Genomic DNA, 18,841 nt, shown 5'->3' on the forward strand with positions numbered 1-18,841 from the left:
TTGAATTGTGACAACATGGAAGGATAAATGATACACTTTCTATTTATTTCAAAACTGAAAATTGGGATTGAGCGGAATCCAAGTTTCAGCAAAAGCAATGATTCATTTGCGTGAGACTGCGAGAAATAAAACACTCATGAACCTCTTTTGTATTTTGTGGATTGATTTAATGTTTTTATATATACCATCATTAAGAGGAAATGTTCATACGTAATTATTGTATTCATTACATCACCAATATTCCAATTCAACTTTTTCAACAATAAAAAATGCAAGCAGAGAGCAACGAGTCCATGCAACTCGATGAAATTCAAGTCCTCCATTCCATGTATTCGACAGAAGAGCTCCGAGCTCGGAAAGGAATGGATAGATGCTGGTTAATGACCATTCCCATGACTCGGTCTTGCCTCGGAGAGGATCAAGAGCGTAGGAATGATGATCAGGATGATATTTTGGATCCATTGATATTTGAATTTTGGTTTCATACGAATTATCCATCTTCAGCGCCTCCTTACTTTGAAATTAAAGGTGGAAAAAATTGGATTTATTTATTATTTCATAGATTTAAACGAGAGGATTATGAATCGACAAATTTGATTAGCAATTCACCTCATGAAATGATTAACAAGAATGATGATGAAACACTCATAATCAAGGAATTTATTCAACAAGAATTGAAGAATATGTTTATGAGTGGAATGCCCATTGCATTCACATGGATTGAATTTCTCAAAAACGAATTAATGAGTACAGTATTAGATTATGACAAGATTGAAGAACATGTCAAGTCTACCACTGCAGTGACTCAACAAACAAGAGAATTAACAAGTGGCCATTCACAACAGAAAGGAAATAAGATCCTCTCAAATAATAATTCTACTGAAACACAAATTCCAATCATTCATGGGGAACCATTCACAGAGAAAAAATCGAAATTTATTGGACATGTGGCAACTGTCCATTCCTTGCAACAAGTAACGGCCATGCTCGAGCAATTAAAGGAAGATGACAAAATAGCAAATGCCACTCATAACATTTATGCGTACAGAATTCGACAGGGAGATCAAATTTTAGAGAATCGAGATGACGATGGAGAGACAGGAGCAGCTGACCAAATATTATATCTCATGCAAATATCCAATGCAGAGAATGTGTGTTGTGTCGTGACTCGATGGTATGGAGGAATTAAGCTTGGAAATGATCGATTACGAATCATCACAGGTGTTGCTAAGAAAGTTTTGCAAGACAATGGATATATTGCTTCAAGAAAATGAATCAAGGAATTCAATGAATGTGGAGGCGAATTCGTCTCTGATACTACTTTGAAGAATCAATAAATATTGAGATGAACTTGTAATGGAGTTCCAAGTGTTGCGAAGTACACAAGGGACATAAAAAAAATGACAGAACGAGCCCTCTCTCATGCACCCATTTACAACTGGGATGATGATTCATCCGATATCTGTAAACCAGCTTTTCTTGAACAATTAGGAGATCAAGAAAAGGAACCCAAATTTTGGAGAAGAAAAGACATTCTTGTTCCCGGAACGACCATCAAAATCAATCCTCAAGTAAAAACTGTAAATTTGTTGTCCAGTGAAAAGGTCCAAATGAAAATAGATCAGGAGCGGAAAAAGAAAGAGGAATACAAAAAACAGGCAGAAGAGGATGGAACCTATTATGATTCCGATTATTGTGATTTTGAAGACGACGACGAAGAAACACAAACGGACAGCGATAATGAACACAAACACACGGAAGAAATTGAAAATCATGATAGATGTATTTATATTGGATCTTTGCTCACTTCATCTGAATGCTCTGAACTAATTCAAGCGACCACACAATTAGGTTACGAGTCTATTGAGCATGAATATCCGAAAGAATACAGAAGTTCAGAAAGAGTTTTGGTTCTGTGCAAAAAATTAGCTGACATGTTGTGGCAGAGAATCAAGTAAGTTTATTCGTTCTATAGAATGGCATCATCATCCACATGATCATGTATAACATTCTGATTAGACCATACTTAACAGATGCAGATTTCAAAGGTGTTCGTCCTTATGGATTCGACAATGGAGGTACTTGGAAACCTATTGGTACCAATGAATGTCTACGCTTTAATCGATACAAAAAGAATGCATTTTTCAAGCCCCATCAAGATGCCAAATTTATTAGAAATGACAACGAGCAAAGCATTTTCACTATACTTATTTATCTTGATGCAAGCTATGCAGGGACGACTTTGTTGAAAAAAGTTTCTGACTCAAAAGAGACAAATGTATCTGTTATGAAATTCAAAAAGATTACTTCATTAAGACCAAAAGAAGGCGCCGTTGCAATATTTAACCATGACTTATATCATGCCGGACAAAGAGTCAGATATGGTCGCAAATATGTTCTTAGAACAGAGTTGATTTTTAAGCGTATTGACTCTGAGAGCATTTATCGAATGAATTACAAGCAAGACCAAGAGTATTTGAGAATCAAAAAACTTGTGGATGAGAGTAATGAACTCGAAAAACAAGGCAAGGTATTGGAGTCTGCGAAAAAAGTACTTGGAGGCTCACGAGTTACACACATCCATTTCTCACTCTTTGAAAAGAGAGAACACCAGAAATTTAAGTTTCATTGAAAAAACTCTACCAGAAGAGATTTTCGCTACCATTTTCAGTTATTTAACTGTTCAGGATGTCGTCAAGAATATTCTTTATTTGAATAGAGACATTAATTCATACGCAAGATCACCTCCCTTATGGAAGGCCTTTTATGCTCTCAGATGGGCTCCATTGGTCAAATCATGCTGCGTGTCGAAAAAGAACAAGTATAGATATTACTATGATGATGAAAGTATTCCAGACGAAACTCGAGAAGATGTTTCCAGTATGGAAAATCCGCTGATCGAAGCATTGGAATCAACCTATCGTGGAAAAGAAGATCAAGAATACAAGGATTGGTATCATGCCTTCATTTCAAGAGCTAACATGGAGAAGTTCTTTTGCCCAGTATTATTGGATTTTGGTATTTCTCATTACAGATATGGCCTTTCTAAAGATAGTTGTTTCTGGGTCAGTAGAACATACGCTGGCAGGCCCGATCATCCTCACTTTTATTTGAATCAGTATGGTAAGTCATTTGTGAACTCATGTGTTAACTAAATCATCGTAATTACACCTACAATATTAATACAGGTTATGATGACATTGTTATTGGAGATAGATATCTGTGCACACAATACCACTGCGAACGATTGAACATTGTAACTGAAACCGGTGAAATTGAGGACTTTAATCTCTTCAAGGTGTTGATTTATCAATTGTACAAGGATGACCTCAATGTTAATTTGAAAGAACATCCATTAGTGATTTGCACACCAGTGGCTTGGTCTGATAGCGACAAGGAAAAGGTTAAGTCTGCAGTGGTAGGTTTTATTTCAAACAAGCTTTCATCTGGCGCTTATTTTTGTACTATATTTAATTCTTTGAAACACCAGTTCGAATTGGGAATTCCAGGTATTTGTTTTGTAGACCCAAACAAGATGCTGTCTCTTTTTTACCAAAAACCAGATTTCTTTGGAATTAATGTTGGACCTTCTGGTGTAAGATGCACAACAGTCATTGATGGCCAGCCTCAAAACAATAATTCTGTGTTCCATTATCCTCCTGTGAAAGAAAAATTTAAGAAATTTCTTAACAGCTCGTATTATTACGGTGCCGACAAAAGCTATTATTGGCCACATCAATTTACAGAGCTAGCTCTAGTGACTCCTTTTGACAAGGACAGAAATCCAAAACAATACGATGATTTTGCAAGAAACCAACCCAAAATCAATATTGGAAGTTACTACGCACCTGTTGAAATTTCAGGACATGAAAGACTCGAGCTGGGCAATTGGTACTATGAGGAAATTATGTTGTGTGTTGAGGATGCCATCTCTACCATTCAAACCAATGAAGGGTATTCGAAAGAGTTGCGTGACAAAGTGTTATCAAACGTCATGATCACAGGCGGCGGAGCAATGATTGAAAACATGTCAGAAAGGCTCAATGCAAGAATTACCGAGCTCCTTCCCAACCTCAAAATTAATTTTACAATCCAAGAAAATGTTACTTTCGATAGTGATGATCGAGGAAGTGTGAAGCAAGCTCGGTGGGGACCCACAGACATGAATGTCATTGGAGGAGCAAAAATTTTCGCCAGTCTCAGCAATTTCAGAGAAAAATGTGAAATGAACCCTGCTAACAATGAGTGTGTGATTTAATTCACATAATGAATGCATTCATGTTCATTCATTCAAGTTTTCATCATTCATGTTTTGTATACGATCACCTTAAATACTGAACATATTCCATTTCGTTTTCTTTTTTTTTGGCTGTCTTTTTGAGTTCAGACAGATCCTCGTCTTGTCTCTTCCTTAATTGAATTTTCAATAGAAGGTTCATGTTTGTTGCCGCTCAGCAAGAAATTATGCCAATAAATAAAATCGGATGGCTTTTCTTCCTTGGTTGATGAATATGAAAACCACTGTTGCCATGCCTTGTCAATTTTCTTGCAAGCTTTTAAGGTATTTTTCACAGCTGGGTTGTCTCCATCCACAGCGAATGGTGTATTCTGGAATGCATCCACTCAATGACTGAGATACATTCCGTCACGCACACTTGTTTCACCCATTCGGAATAAGATGCACAAGGCTCAATTTGTTTTGATTTTCTCCTGAACTTAGTCCGACCATCTCTGAAAAACATAAAATCATTATTATCATTGGTATCATTGGTGACACGGTTGTTTTTCTGTGAAACAGTTCTCAACATCTTTTCCAAAAAGAAGTATTCCAGACAACTAAATCCAGGTGACAACTATAATGTTAATCTGTTGACCACTAGTCAAAGTCATAACTGCAGCTTCTACGTCATTTGAGTCGAGAAAACGAGATAATGTCGAAGAACGAGACTGGAGCCAAGTATCGATAAAGAAAATTCTATTACAATCAGTCATGGAATTAGGACGTTTCGAGTCAACTTCCTCAATGAGGGGTTTTTTGGGAACCATTTCTGTGAATTCAATTTGGTCCAAATTGACAATTCATTCAAGCGACACACTTTTTTAAATGTAATTGGGAGAGCTTGTTTGTCCTCCCATCTGTAAGGATATTTTCAAAGGTATTGATCAACATTATATTTCTCAAATGTTGGAAATATTTTCTTATTTCGACTGGTTGTGATTGTGAAATTTCTAAAAATTCCTGGAAAAGTCTTGCGTCCTTAATAGCTTTCCTGCCAGTAGGATACAGATTAGAAAGATTACAGATTAGAAACATGATCTTCTCTTCCGAAGTGGCACAAGTGATTGGATTGACAAGAGTAGAACAATTAACACTTTTTAATTGTACCATTCCGAGACATGAAATGCAAATTTTGATGCATCCACATATCCTGTTGTCATTAATTGATCATTAATTGGTCATGAATTGATCATATTTTACCGATTTAAATATTATAATAATATTTCATTTGATGTGAAAATTGAAAATATTATTATTCGCATCATACAATGGCCATCGAATGTAAATGATGTTGTTGTTCCGATCATCACAAACACCTACCAAAATGTAAATGAAAATGATATCGGTCCAATTCTTTTTCGTAAGACGTTAATAATCGTTCCACTTGTTCCTTCCATGCTTTACATACACGACAGGCCTTGAAGAACCACGGAAGAATGGGAAGGAATGAAAGAATTTGACCACAAATTTCGATGGGTAATTCATTCGACTGGACATTTTTTTTGTCATCTGCTCTTGTCATTCCAGTATTTTCAAGAAACTCAAATATTTTCCATTTTGAATATCAGCATTTTTGGTTGAAAGTAGAAGTTATTCAAAAGTATTCATTCCAATATTAATATGATACTTACATGAATACTTAAAATTCAAGGTTTCGGAAAATCCACACCCACGAATACGAAATTCAAAAAAATGATGAAACAAGATATTCTATCCTCCTCGATTGATAATCAATTCTTGAATGACCAAGTGTTCATCGGAGTGAGTGGAATGATTGGCTCAGGTATGGAATTGTACCTCTCATCTTGAGAATTTTCAGCATTATGATTATACAATAATAAATAAAAGGAAAGGTTGGTAAAAACATCAACACGTTTAATGAATGGTTCTTCTCAATGATGAGAATATATTATCATTCAAAACTTCTCTTCTTCCATCATGATCCACTATTTGATGAATTATTATTAAAAACGAATAACTCCTTGGTAGACCACTCTTGCAAAGGCACTAGCTGAAAAGCTCGGAATTGGAGTGCATTATGAGCCTGTCATTGATAATGAATATTTAGCAGATTTCTACTCTGATATGAAGGCTTATTCCTTCCGTTTGCAAGTCTATCTATTGAATAGAAGATTTGAACAACACCAAAAGATCATTTGGGGAAGTAATGGCGGTATTCAAGATAGAACCATTTATGAAGACACAATTTTTGCTAAAGTGTTAATGGAGACTGGAATGATGGAAAAGAGGGATTATGATACCTATGTGTCATTGTTCAGAAACATGTCAAAGGTTTGTTTTCTTGTGGCGCTTGAGAATGATAACAATTATCTGATGAACGTGTTACGCACACTAGTTCATGAAGCACAACACAATGATTATACACTTGGATGTGAGTCCAGAAAAAAGTTTGGAAAGAATCAAGTTGAGAGGACGAGAATGTGAGTCTGGTATAACTTTAGAGTATCTTCAAAGATTGCATGCTGGTTATGAGGAATGGCTAACTAAAATTTCCAAAATTATTCCAGTCATTAAGGTAAGTGTGGATCACTTTGGAATAATGCATGTGATTGTTACCATTTTTGAATAGGTAAATTGGAGTGAATTTAGGAGTCTTGAAGATGTGTTGGATGAAGTCTTGAAAGCCTATAATCAAATTCACAACATCCAACATGTCACGTGGCAACAAGAGGATAAGGAAACTTCCAAACAATAAATTGATCTAACACATCTTGGACGGATCATCTGAAGAGTTGGCACTAGTATTCTGAAATGATTGCTTCTTTTATTCCGTCAGCTGCCAACTTTCTTGGTCTCCATTTCTAGCAATGATTGCCAGGATATACTAGAAATAACCATTCCTCTCGTAACAAATGATTCCATCTTGGATAAATCTGAAAGTTCGTCATACATCATTTTAAGCTCTTGCGATAACTCCCTATTTTCACACCTTTCTTCTTCATCAGATAAAAACTTGACACAATACATGAACTCATCAATGGCTACAATATCGTTTTCGCTTTGGTGATGTACTGTCACCGTTCCAGACGCACAAAATAACGAGAGGGCATTTTCCAACACGCTAAACACAGAATCACCAGTGAGAGTCAAACATAACACTAAAAATTTGTTGTATTCCACGGAAGACGGTTCTGTGACACTGGTTGACTTGGCAAGAAGCAAATTCAAAATTGTTGACCCAATTTTCACTCGATTTCCAATCACTGATTTAAGTTTCTCAATATTTACAAGACCACTCTGTTGAAGTATTCGGGTTTTAATGACTAAATCATGAATTTGATAAACAATTTCAACCGTTATCCAATTTGATTTTCTTTCTTCCAAATCTAATTGTAAAGAAATATTACAACATCGGCATTACTGAAATTCAAAAATCACATACCTAGCTCCTCACGTTTAAAAAATTCAATTGCTAATTTTACAGATTCAATATCGAGGGGATCATCATTATCAATTTTTCTCCTCATTCTATCCCTTATTAATTCTTTTCCTAGTTTTTTCATAACGGATTGCATGGCCATGGTAATCTTTTGATTGGTTTCTGTATGTTCATTATTTGACAGTGGTGTTTCTTCTTGTTGTATTGTGTTGTTATTCTTGGTTGAAGAAGAGGGTGGCCTCGACTCCGAGTCCTGTTCCTCCTCACTTTCTGGATGAAATCTCACTCTTGGCTTGTTCGCCTTCCATTCAACACTCCTACTGTCTCTATTCTTTTTTTCATCATCTTTGGCTTCCTTATCATTCACTTCATCTTCCCGATCATGATACGTACGTTCTTCATTATATTCTTCATTGAACTCTTGTGGTGGCTCCTCGACCAGAGACATTTTGTAATTTTTTTTGCCGCCTAATTCAAAGCGCGCCAAATAAACAAAGTGGAGTTCCCTTTTATAGAATTTAGTGTTTGTTCTCGAGAAGGTCTGGTGTTTGTGCTTACACGCGGCCACGTTTTCTGGAAGGATTTTCTTTTTACAAATCATTATGATGATTGTGGTGTGGATATGTGTGATCAACAAAGACCAATTCCAAATTTTTTACTGCCCTTTTAAAATATCGCTAGAAGAATTCTTCTTTACTCGACCATGGTCGTTGTGTTGGTGGTGTAATAAGATGTAATTACGTCTTTCGTTTTCTCATGGGAATGATTTTTTGAAGAGCTTGTTTCCACATGTCATCATTGCTCTGGGAGGGATTTTGTGTTTTCAATTCCATGACGGTCGCAATAATTTCCACACACTGATTGGTGGTGAGAACAGTTGCAGCTTTCATGTCCACATATTTCTCGAGAGGAAATTTTGCTGTTGGTAGTTTGTACTCATCCTTGGCGAGAGTGTTGCAGAGATTTTTGTGTCTGTTTCGATCAATAATTCCACCACTATAAGCCATATATGTTCAACAATGTGACATTGTTTGGAGTCAGAGACGTTGAAATAGGAACGTAGACGAAATGGTGCACATTGTTCGGTCAAATATTATATAATGATATGGCCGCTAAACTAAGTTGTACTTACATTACATAAACATAACCATTTTGAAATTCTGTAATTTCTTCTTCTGCGTCCGCCGATAAATAAATAATCTTATTTTCCTTGTATTGTTTTTCAAATTCCTGTGTGAAATGGTTTTTAGAATGGTGCATGAACCATTTGTCGGGAAATCCTTCAAACTTTTTCATGTCTTCATATAAAGCGCCGTCCAAAGAAGTTGCTACCAAATAAAAAGGAGAAGTCATCTTTCTGTATGCAGCGTAACATTTCCCAATTTGTTGTGCTAGTGAAACAATTTCAACATCTGTCATTTTGTCATTAAACGAGCAGTCAATATTAATGCAGACATTTGAATCATTGGAAAGTCCAGTAGTCATCACATGTTGTAATTTTCTTTGCATTTCTTCTTTTTGCTTCCTTTGTGATTCGATTCTTGCTTCCTTCTTTTTCTTGTTTTCCTCCATTAATTTATCAAATTCCTCTTTTGATAATTCTTCCCGAAGCTTTTCAAAGAATTCGTCGCTTTCCTTCTTTTTTTGTTCTTGTTTGATTTCCTTCTTTTTCTTTTTGTGGTTTTTGAATTTTTCTCGTTTATTGTCCCATCGTTCCTTTCGTTTTTGTAATTTCTCTTCCTTGCTCAACTTTTTCCCTGTTGTTGTTTGATTTTGTTGATGATTATTCGTTTCATCATTGTGTGGTTCGTGATGATTGTTCACGACAGATTCATGACTATTGATATTGGCCTCCGATGATGCAAGTTCGACAGGATGGTCGGAACAAGTTGTTGCCCAAGACATTTTTTTTTCGGTGTTTTCGAAAGGAAAAGAAGCAACTTGACTCTGTGCATTAAAAAGTGAAAATTCGAGGAAAACAAGAAGAAACCATGAAATCAAGCAAAAACAAGGGAAATTAATTCAACGTCGTTGTGCGAATTTGATCCAAATCATTTGTTTTTTCGTATTTGTTTCATTTTTGTCCTTTCATTCAACAGAGCAAAACTCAAAACTTGAAGAGTTTGAAAAAATCAAAGCTTTTGGAATTTTAATGCACAGGCCCAACTAACTAACTACCCTCAAACTTCGGACTTTAAAGAAAAACTCTTCTAAATTTAGAGATCACTAATACTCGCGATAGATATGTCTTGCATGATAAACAATGAACAACGTTGGTAAAATAAAATTCAATTTCTCTCCAAACCTGATTTCCAGTATTAGTATACTATAAAAATACTTTCTAGGTCATAGTCATAAGGTGGGTTGTCACAAATTGGTTGGTTTTTATAGCCTAAAGTAGTTGCAAAGCTCTATCTAAGATTTCTATCATCATGTTGGCACTAAAATGATGGGAATCAATGATAGGTTCAGCACCTTCCTTCACAAGATATAACACCATTTCCACAAATGACTCTTGCTCTTGTGCATTATTCTTACAAATAGCTTCATAGCAGCACATTTCCAAGGGCGTGCACCTCAAATATCCTTTCTTATGTAAATCTAGGAACATGTTTCGTTTTTTACACTCCTCAATGAATTTCTTGGCTGTCTCAATTCTATGATTTTGCATGCACGAGTTGATTGGATATGTATCGCCATACATTCTCTTATTGACATCAATCCCAGGCTGACTCAATAAAAACAACACAATATCTGTATGACCACAAAAACAAGCAATACCGAGTGGCGTCCAAGGCCCCAAATCTTCATCACCATACACAAAGAACTCTTCATTAACACTTCTTTTGTCTTCCAAAATCATTGTTTTTACTCGCTCTAAATCACCCTTCTGAATTGCTTCTTGAAAAGGATCTTTTTCTCGCCTACTGTCTCTTTGGGGTGCAGTGGTCGGAATTGATATGGTTTGTTTGAGTACAATTTGTTTATAGCAAACCGAGCAGTAGCCTTCCGTTTTTGGATTTCCAAAGAAAGGACAAGTAGAAGCCTTGCATTTGGTTGGCATTGCAGATGATGTAGAGCTGCTATTGGTGTCTGTAGTAGAAGAAGTTTCTTCCGTTGATGAAGATTCTTCATCTTTCATCTTCTTTGTTGGTGGTTCGACCTCGGAAGGTAAAGTCGAGAAGGAACGATCGGATGCTCCTCCTTCTTCCGTCTTATTTTCTTGATGAATTTCACCATCTTCATGTGAGGACATTTTTTTTTCGATTTTTTACAGGAAAAGAAAATTGTAACGAATTTTATGAATAAACATTCCAGTTCAAACTGTGACACAGGACATGACAACAATAAAAAATTAAACAACAAATTCATTGTTCATCCTTTCTTCATCGGTGATGAAAGGAATGGTAGTCTCAGCCACCACCGTTGGGCCATCGGTTGGACATGATTTTCCAAGAATATCATCCAACTGTTTTCTTGCATTCTTAAATTCAAGTTGCCAGTAGAGTTGTGTCTTTTCACTTCCATCATTGAGTGCTTCAGCAAGTTCCAATCGAGCTTTGTGCCAATTTTCATAAATTTCTTTCAATTTTTGAATCTTTTCGAGGAGTGTATTTCGTTGTTTTAATTCCTCTGGTGTGTAGATGGCTTCAATGGTAGTGAATTGGAATTTTCCTTGTTTGATTTCATTAATGGTGTTGTCTAACATTTTGATCTTGAATTGATACTTGCTAATTTCACTTTCTTTTTCTGCCATATCGGAAGCACGTAATAATTTTTCCAATTTCTTTTGTTTTTTGAACTTCTTTTCTCGGAATAATTTCAAATGATTTTGAGTGGCTTCTTTTCGTCCTGCTTCAATGGCTCTCTCATCAATGGCAATCAATTGATTTTCAAGTTGATGTTTGTTAATTCTGTATAAACAATTCAAGTGGAATTTTTGTCCAGATGGAAACACATAGAAGAAAAAGTTCTTTCGATCCTGTGGGTCGTTCATGTTGGGAAGGAGCACTCGTGATTTACATCTTTCACAAATGTCATCATAGTCAATGTCATGATAAACATTCATGGAAGAGAGTTCGTTTCTAATTAATTCAGCATCGTTGGTTGCATCTCTCATTTGTACTTCGACCTTGTTGTTTTGGAAAGAGTAGACATCGAGAATGGATTCGACATCTTTGATCACTTCTTCAAGTTGAACTTTTGGTGGGAAGTATTTGATGACATCATCCAAAAGAAGAACATCATTAAAGTCACTAATCAAATCTAAAGCCTTTCTATAATTTTCTTCCTTAATGTAATGCTTCACAATCTTGATTGCAAGTTTCTTCTTGAGCTCAGGATCTTCCACATATTGTGACACAGTTTCTTCGGCCAATTTGACTTTGTTGACTTTGGAATCAAGTGCAAGATCAACAGCCTCTTCATACAATTCCAACAATCGATATAACAAAACACAAGCAGTCCATTTTCTTCCTTCAACAGCCAACCGTAATGCATATTCTTTGGTAAAGTAAACATTTTCAGATTCTTTAGTCTCTTTTAAGAAGGTCTCTAAGAGTTCTGTGTTTCTATTGTTCACCAACAAGTAGACGAAAAGATCATGAACGGTTCTGTTCTCATTCTTTTGATCTTCAATACACCATTTCAAATAATCCAAAACTTGAGATTCATCTTGTCTCATGGATCTTCTTCGAGTTGGACCAGATCTCATAATTTGATCATATTTCAAAATGGATGGAACAAGATCTCTTGGGTTGAGGAATTGTAATCTCTTAAAGGATTTCACAATTTCATCTCTCTTCTCATAGTTCATGAGTAATGGGGTATATCCATACCAAATTTGGTTTTGTGGAGCAGTTTCATCATTATTCTTATCGAAAGCGTGTGGTTCCGTACAGAAATTGTTCAAAATTGTGTAAGCAGTTTCATAATAACTCAACTCTTTGGAGTGATTGTTTTCATATTCACTACTCTTAGCCATTGTGACACAATGTTGAATAATGGTCAAATAGTCACCAATGGAAGTTGCGAAAAACAAAAATTCTCTCACAAAGTTATTGCTCAAGAAAATATTGTACACAATGTCTTTAGCTTTTGCAAGCAATTCCTTCTTGTTGTAAGTGAACTTTCTTAAAACAGTTTTGATTCTGTGAAGTTGTTGTTCTGCTTTGGATTTTTCATTCAGCTGTTCTTTGTATTGTTCCTCTGAGCAAGCAACAGTGATGAATTTGCCCATAATGTGACGTTGTTGGTTCATCTTGAAACACAATAATTCAACAATCCATACTGCAAGAATGACACTTTCTGGGCATTCTTCCATTTTCTTCTTGTCATTTTTCTGTGCATGTTATTTCAAATAAATGTCAATTCATGATGGCATGATGTAGCTACTTGATAACTTACATATCGATGCAACATGTAGTAAAGATAATTATAGAGACCATTTTTCTTATCTTCAGGATCTGCTTCCATAAATTTCATTGCAATTTCTTCAAAGTTTCTGTTGGTTCTGGCATAATCTAGAGCAGCCGTGTTATAATCTCCTTTCTTGAAATGGTGATCTGCTTTTGCTGAGAAAATAGCCATTGTATTTTCTTCAGAGTTCATATCAAACAAAGCTGATAAATGAAGAGCTTTCTTAAAGTACTCGGATTTGATTCGTTCCATATCTTGATCTTCAATTTCAAGAGCTGCATCCAAGAATATTCTCCAAAATCCCTTCGCTTGATCAGAAATTGAAACTCTAAACAATTTGGATGAACTGTAGACATAGATGGATTCATTGCTCTCTTCTCTTGATTTATCAATAATGGATCGATCAAGTTTCACACCAAGTGTATTGATCAGTCTCACTGTAACCACATGCTTACTCAATAATGAATATCTCGAGTTCGAGGGAGGTAAATATGCAGGTTGCATAATGACACAAAACTCATCCTTATAACAAACGAAGAGATGAAAATTGTTCAGTTCAATGTCGACAGGTACATCGTTAGGATTCTTGTGAGCAAGTCTTCCGGCACGATCGAGAGTCTTTTGGGCGTCATTGTAAATTCTTCCGAATGCAATGAACTTGGAAGTGATGCAAGCAAAGCAGGTAGAATCGTATACCTTCAAAATACTTCTATAAAAACCTTTTGGTTTGTCAAAATCAACCAATTGTTCTTCCTCATCGAAATTTCTAAATGCTGGAGTCATGGATTGTTCTGGTCCGTAACGATCGAAAATGTCAGTAATTTCTCCACTTCCTGTGAAAACTGCAACTCCAGCCACACTTGAAATGAAAACCATAAATTCGTTCATTTCTTTCACTTCAGCAAATTCAATGCTATCAATAGAGAATCCTTGTCTATGAGAATGTACAATGATTTGTTTCTCATTGTACAAGGCATCCATGTTATAGACTTCTTCACAAGTCACCTTGTCAATTCCCTTTTTGAAATTAATGGCATAATCATATTCTTCTCCGTCAACATTGAAATCAACCTTGTAAATGATATTTCCAGGAGAGACGGCCATGAAAAATATTTTTCTTGTCATGATATCGTCTTGAACGACCGAATGTGGAAATCCAACAGCTGTCATATAATTGGAGCCGTCAAATGCTGGTTTTTGTGGAGATGAACCTGAAATTTTTGGATCAAACTTGTAAATGTCAAAAGTCAATGGTTCCTTGTTTTCAGCATCACTTTGTTCAAATCTAACTCGATCAATATCAATCACATAATGAACATAGGTTTGTTGACTTGGATTCTCCAATACCACATAACATTCATAAGCGTGAGGAATGGTCAAGAATATCTTCTTCACGATATATCCCGTGAGCTCCTTTCTTTTATCAAATTTCACTTCAATCAAATGGTCATACTCATCTGCAAACATAATTCGATCTCTGTAGGCAATCACGTGTAAAATTCTGTCTGAAATTTCACTCGATTCCACACTTGACATGGTATAATCCACAATATTACCATATAATTTCAAACGATCGACTTCACCGACAGTGAATTTGGATTGCATTTCACGTCTCTCTTGAATAAATCTTTGAACATATTCATTTTCTTGTGAGACCATGAAAGTTTGATTTTTGGACTCCCCATTGTCACTATCCTCTTCAGAATCATCAGAAAAATCATCATCAGTCAAATGCTCATCCTCGGACTCTTCCTTCTTTTGTGGCTCTTGTTTCTCTTCAACAGCATTCGATTTCAATTCTGACACTTTTGCGTTATATTCTACATCTTCGTGATCGACCGAGTGTGCCTTCCATGAATTGAAAAATTCGGACTGATCGAGAACACCTCCATGGTAGTCATCATAGAAAGAGGCTCCAAGAAGTAGATCCTTCTTTTTCCTTCTTGCTTCTTCTTTTTGTATAATCATGAGTTGTTCTCTCTCCAATCGTTCTTCTTCAGTTTCTTGTCCAAAGAATTTTCCAATTAAATTCTTGGCACGTTTACCAAAGCTGACTTTCTTTTTTTCATCAGTACTAGCTGAGACTTGTGGAGAAGTGGTGGCTGCAACTGAAGAAGTATTGTTAGAGTCGATGGATGATGAGGTTGTTGTTGTTGGTGGTTGTTGTTGTGGTGGTGGTGATGAGGATGATTCCGCATTGTTTTGTGTGGTGGTTGTGGTGGCGTTGTTGTTGTTGTTGTTGGTTGCGGGAGAGAGATCTTGTTTGGAGTTATGTTTGGATAGTTTGTTGTTGTCTGATGATGGCTCAATGATCAAGGGTGGGTCAACATCGGAATGTTGTGGTGCCAGTGTGGAGGGAGACGACATTTTTTAGGTGGTGATGGTATGGCGTTTGACAGGTGAGATCAAAAATAGAAAAGATGGAAACACAATTCTTTTATCAAGACCATCTAATTTCTCCAATATTGTGCCCATCGATGCAAATGATCGTGCACTTTTCCAAAGAATGCCCTTTCACTCTCTGCAATAATTCCTTTCATAAATTGTAAGGCCTCTTCCTCACTGACATCGAGACACAATCGTTGTTGAACAGTTAAAATATTCGTCAATTGGTCTCCTGTGGCTCTGTTAGAAGCAACTCCATAATCAATGTGAGGAATGTTTGCGTCCACCATGAGAATCAATAAGGTGAGAATTATTCTCGAATTTGCTCGCAAAATGTTAAATGCATTACAACACAGCTTGATAAAGTTTTTGTAACGATCGCTGTTAGAACCTCCCATTCCCAAGATCATGTCAGCACTTAATTTCATTGGTGGAGGATAAGGTTTTGGGTCTTTACATGTTGTTCAATTAATAATTAATAATTAAATCATTATAATTAAATCATATATAATTAATAATTAATTCAATTATTATGGAAAATTGAGATTTGATGAATATAAAGAACTTGAAGCAAATGACTTACCATGTCCAAGAATCCAACCAAAATCAATGTGGAATAACTTTCCATCTGGAGTCAGTAAAATATTGTCCAAATGTCTATCCCCAACTCCTAAAATATATGTAATGACGCAATAGCCAGCACAACTCTTCATAAAGTTGTCAAACACCTCATTGAGTTCTTGAGGAGACTTGTGCTTGTTCTCTTCTCGTAACCAACCTTCGATCGTGTTTGTCTTTATGATTTTTTCAAAAGGCATACTTGGGGTCACACACTCCAAAAATCCTTCCACTGAACCACAGGCAAGAACTCGATAAGGGGTTAACTTCAAATCCATTCCATTGTCTTTAAGAATCATATCCATTTTGTGAATTAATTGTATAACCAATTGGTCTTGTCTTAAATCGTCTCCGATTTTAAATATCGTTGTATACTTTTTTTCGTCCTTCGTGATAAAACTCAATCGCATTGGCCTGGCATTACTCGAGAATATTGTCACGCTGCTTGGATCAACTGTTTTAACAGCCACTAATGGATCTAATGGCAGTCGCAAAGCAGAAGAATCATCAAAAACGCCATTCCATTCTAGACCTCCTTCTCCATTTTTGATCGCTTCAAATTTTGCTTTCAACATTAACAGTTTAGTTTGATCTCGAGACCCTTCTTTCATGGTTTGACAGATGGTACTCAGGTTACGGACCAATTTTTGTTGGCGTAGAAATTGATCGACAAATTGTGGACATTTCTGTTGAATAATTTGATCAACCCAATACATGCGAGATGGATCTTGTAAAAAAGAAAAAACTTACCGTTTTACAATGTTCCTTAAATCGTCTCAATAGAGAGGAATAGAATTCTCCCATAATCTTATCTTCTGCCGCTATGGTTAAAAACCAAAATAAATCGTTTGCAACAATGAATGATTTTTGTGCTCTCTCGATCAAGAGATCTGCCAATGTACAAGTTCTCATATCGTGCTCGTATCTAAGAGCCTGTACAAGTTGAAGCAGTACAGAGAGAAGTTCCTTATCGGTCACGTCCTTCAGTACAGAAATGGCATAGTTTCTAACTGCATCTACACCTTTAAAGTATTTACTCAACAAAAAGAGAGCATCTGTTGTGTCAATTTTTGTCCATCCATCAAGTAAGGAGATTGCCTCACGAGCTTCTTCTTCCTTTCTCCAATCTACCACTCTTAAAAACTTGGTTAAGGCCTTTTCTCCTATACGCTTTTCTCCTTGAAGAAACTTTCTGTATTTCCACAATAAGAGAGTATCTTCTGAAGTGATTTCTTGAAGAGGAGTCTTTTTTACAATATTTTCCAATTTTCTCTTATCTTCGACATCTGGATAATGTAAATGGTTGTCACTAACTTTCATGGTTAATTTGATATGCTTTGTAACAGATGGGTTTTCCTTGCCTCTTTGAACTTCAGGATCTACTAGAAATTGAACTCCTTTGGTGTCGAAATATTTGATCAACGGCTCTCCTGTATTAATGAACTTGTTTTGTTGTTTGAAACTGTTTAGTGTGGAAAGAGGTATCTCACGGTGAATTCCTGTTTGAGGTTCTCCTTCATAAAATATGACTGGCTCAGGAAAATCAACAAATTCTAAATCTAAAAATGCAATCCCTTTTCTTGAGAAAAGACCTTCTCTTCTCATGTTATTTACTGCTTTCAATGATGCATTAATGAGCCATCTTGATTTTTCATCGTTCCAATGATCTCCGTACAAATTCTTTGTTGGATTAGACCAAAAATTTCAGCAATCGTCCAAAAATTTTACCTACCATTTCAATTCGGGTGATTAAATCGGTAGTATTATAAATATTAGTGAGTGAAGGTGTGGAAGTATTTGGTCCCACTAATGGTGACAACACACATTTGTGTTTTCCTCTTCTTAATAACCTAAATACAAATGTAAAAATACTAGTATGAGACAATCTCAACCTACTTGGTGGTTGTATCAAATATGGAATATGTGGAGCTTGCCACGACGATGGGTTTTCGTGGTAAGAATGTGTCAATAATTGACACACAAACCACTGTATTTAAAGACAACTCGGAATATTTCACAGGAAAAGTTATCCACTCTTTCCATCTGTCATTGCGTAGCGTGACATGCAGATCAATATGCATTGAGTTAATCTGTATTCAATATTGCCATTCCAACCATTCCAACATACCCTTTGATGTTCTTGCTCTGGTGTTTATAGGACGTTTTGATTTTGGGGCAAATCAAACTATTATTTACATAGAGGCCACATTCCACATACATGTCCTCCAATTTTGGTTTATACAATGACGACGGCGTTAGTGGAGTACAAATGAAATCTTCAATCCCATTGCCATACATGTTTTGATTTGCTGAAAGAGAAAAATCAATGGCCGCATTATTCTCTCCTGTTTTTCCATTGAGAAAATCACTATCAAGCTCTCCATCCAATTCACCTCTTACATTCATTAAATGAATCAATTATCGGAATTTGAGAAATTAATTGATTGAAGAATGTGATGATCATCAAATTTCAACATTCCGATCACAAAAAACACAATTATTCACATCATTCAGGCTAGAAAAAAATTCGGTTGCTATCTACTACTATCAATAACATACATCATGAGGCTGAAATATACATCTAAATCGCAACTTCGAATTGCTTGAATTGATTTGACTCCGTTGATGGTTTGCATTTTTTGTTGATGGATTTGTAAGCGCCTTTCAGCAAAAGAGTTTTTTAGAGTTTTATTAGTTCCAATTTTTGACGTGATGTTCGCAATTGCATTAATGGCAGATCT

At 35.9% G+C, this 18,841-nt stretch overlaps 9 protein-coding genes across 9 annotated transcripts; 3 read left to right on the forward strand and 6 right to left on the reverse strand.

Moving 5' to 3' along the window:
* Positions 1–269: 269 nt before the first annotated feature.
* On the forward strand, positions 270–1,274 carry FDP41_008732 (uncharacterized protein; the record flags this gene model as incomplete). The annotated part of the gene is made up of 1 exon (XM_044712618.1): positions 270–1,274. The coding sequence occupies one exon, from the start codon at positions 270–272 to the stop codon at positions 1,272–1,274; it is 1,005 nt and encodes a 334-aa protein (XP_044557781.1).
* Positions 1,275–1,400: 126 nt separating this feature from the next.
* Positions 1,401–4,258, forward strand: FDP41_008733 (uncharacterized protein; the record flags this gene model as incomplete). Its single annotated transcript, XM_044712619.1, has 5 exons — positions 1,401–1,954; positions 2,020–2,530; positions 2,688–3,123; positions 3,189–3,418; positions 3,491–4,258. 5 exons carry the CDS (start codon positions 1,401–1,403, stop codon positions 4,256–4,258), a joined length of 2,499 nt encoding a protein of 832 aa, XP_044557782.1.
* A 1,118-nt stretch (positions 4,259–5,376) lies between these two features.
* FDP41_008734 (uncharacterized protein) lies at positions 5,377–5,801 on the reverse strand (the record flags this gene model as incomplete). Its single annotated transcript, XM_044712620.1, has 2 exons — positions 5,377–5,429; positions 5,600–5,801. 2 exons carry the CDS (start codon positions 5,799–5,801, stop codon positions 5,377–5,379), a joined length of 255 nt encoding a protein of 84 aa, XP_044557783.1.
* A 170-nt stretch (positions 5,802–5,971) lies between these two features.
* FDP41_008735 (uncharacterized protein) lies at positions 5,972–6,995 on the forward strand (the record flags this gene model as incomplete). Its single annotated transcript, XM_044712621.1, has 4 exons — positions 5,972–6,040; positions 6,269–6,571; positions 6,636–6,815; positions 6,870–6,995. 4 exons carry the CDS (start codon positions 5,972–5,974, stop codon positions 6,993–6,995), a joined length of 678 nt encoding a protein of 225 aa, XP_044557784.1.
* A 77-nt stretch (positions 6,996–7,072) lies between these two features.
* Positions 7,073–8,127, reverse strand: FDP41_008736 (uncharacterized protein; the record flags this gene model as incomplete). The annotated part of the gene is made up of 2 exons (XM_044712622.1): positions 7,073–7,626; positions 7,683–8,127. The coding sequence occupies 2 exons, from the start codon at positions 8,125–8,127 to the stop codon at positions 7,073–7,075; spliced, it is 999 nt and encodes a 332-aa protein (XP_044557785.1).
* Positions 8,128–8,416: 289 nt separating this feature from the next.
* Positions 8,417–9,584, reverse strand: FDP41_008737 (uncharacterized protein; the record flags this gene model as incomplete). The annotated part of the gene is made up of 2 exons (XM_044712623.1): positions 8,417–8,675; positions 8,812–9,584. 2 exons carry the CDS (start codon positions 9,582–9,584, stop codon positions 8,417–8,419), a joined length of 1,032 nt encoding a protein of 343 aa, XP_044557786.1.
* A 487-nt stretch (positions 9,585–10,071) lies between these two features.
* FDP41_008738 (uncharacterized protein) lies at positions 10,072–10,935 on the reverse strand (the record flags this gene model as incomplete). Its single annotated transcript, XM_044712624.1, has 1 exon — positions 10,072–10,935. The coding sequence occupies one exon, from the start codon at positions 10,933–10,935 to the stop codon at positions 10,072–10,074; it is 864 nt and encodes a 287-aa protein (XP_044557787.1).
* A 99-nt stretch (positions 10,936–11,034) lies between these two features.
* FDP41_008739 (uncharacterized protein) lies at positions 11,035–15,464 on the reverse strand (the record flags this gene model as incomplete). Its single annotated transcript, XM_044712625.1, has 2 exons — positions 11,035–13,020; positions 13,086–15,464. The coding sequence occupies 2 exons, from the start codon at positions 15,462–15,464 to the stop codon at positions 11,035–11,037; spliced, it is 4,365 nt and encodes a 1,454-aa protein (XP_044557788.1).
* An 83-nt stretch (positions 15,465–15,547) lies between these two features.
* FDP41_008740 (uncharacterized protein) lies at positions 15,548–18,736 on the reverse strand (the record flags this gene model as incomplete). The annotated part of the gene is made up of 7 exons (XM_044712627.1): positions 15,548–15,933; positions 16,066–16,786; positions 16,851–17,780; positions 17,833–17,950; positions 17,997–18,143; positions 18,229–18,495; positions 18,660–18,736. The coding sequence occupies 7 exons, from the start codon at positions 18,734–18,736 to the stop codon at positions 15,548–15,550; spliced, it is 2,646 nt and encodes an 881-aa protein (XP_044557789.1).
* Between the last annotated feature and the right edge of the window lie 105 nt (positions 18,737–18,841).

Source organism: Naegleria fowleri, assembly GCF_008403515.1.
Source record: "Naegleria fowleri strain ATCC 30894 chromosome Unknown tig63, whole genome shotgun sequence".
Taxonomy (NCBI): domain Eukaryota; phylum Heterolobosea; class Eutetramitea; order Acrasida; family Naegleriidae; genus Naegleria; species Naegleria fowleri.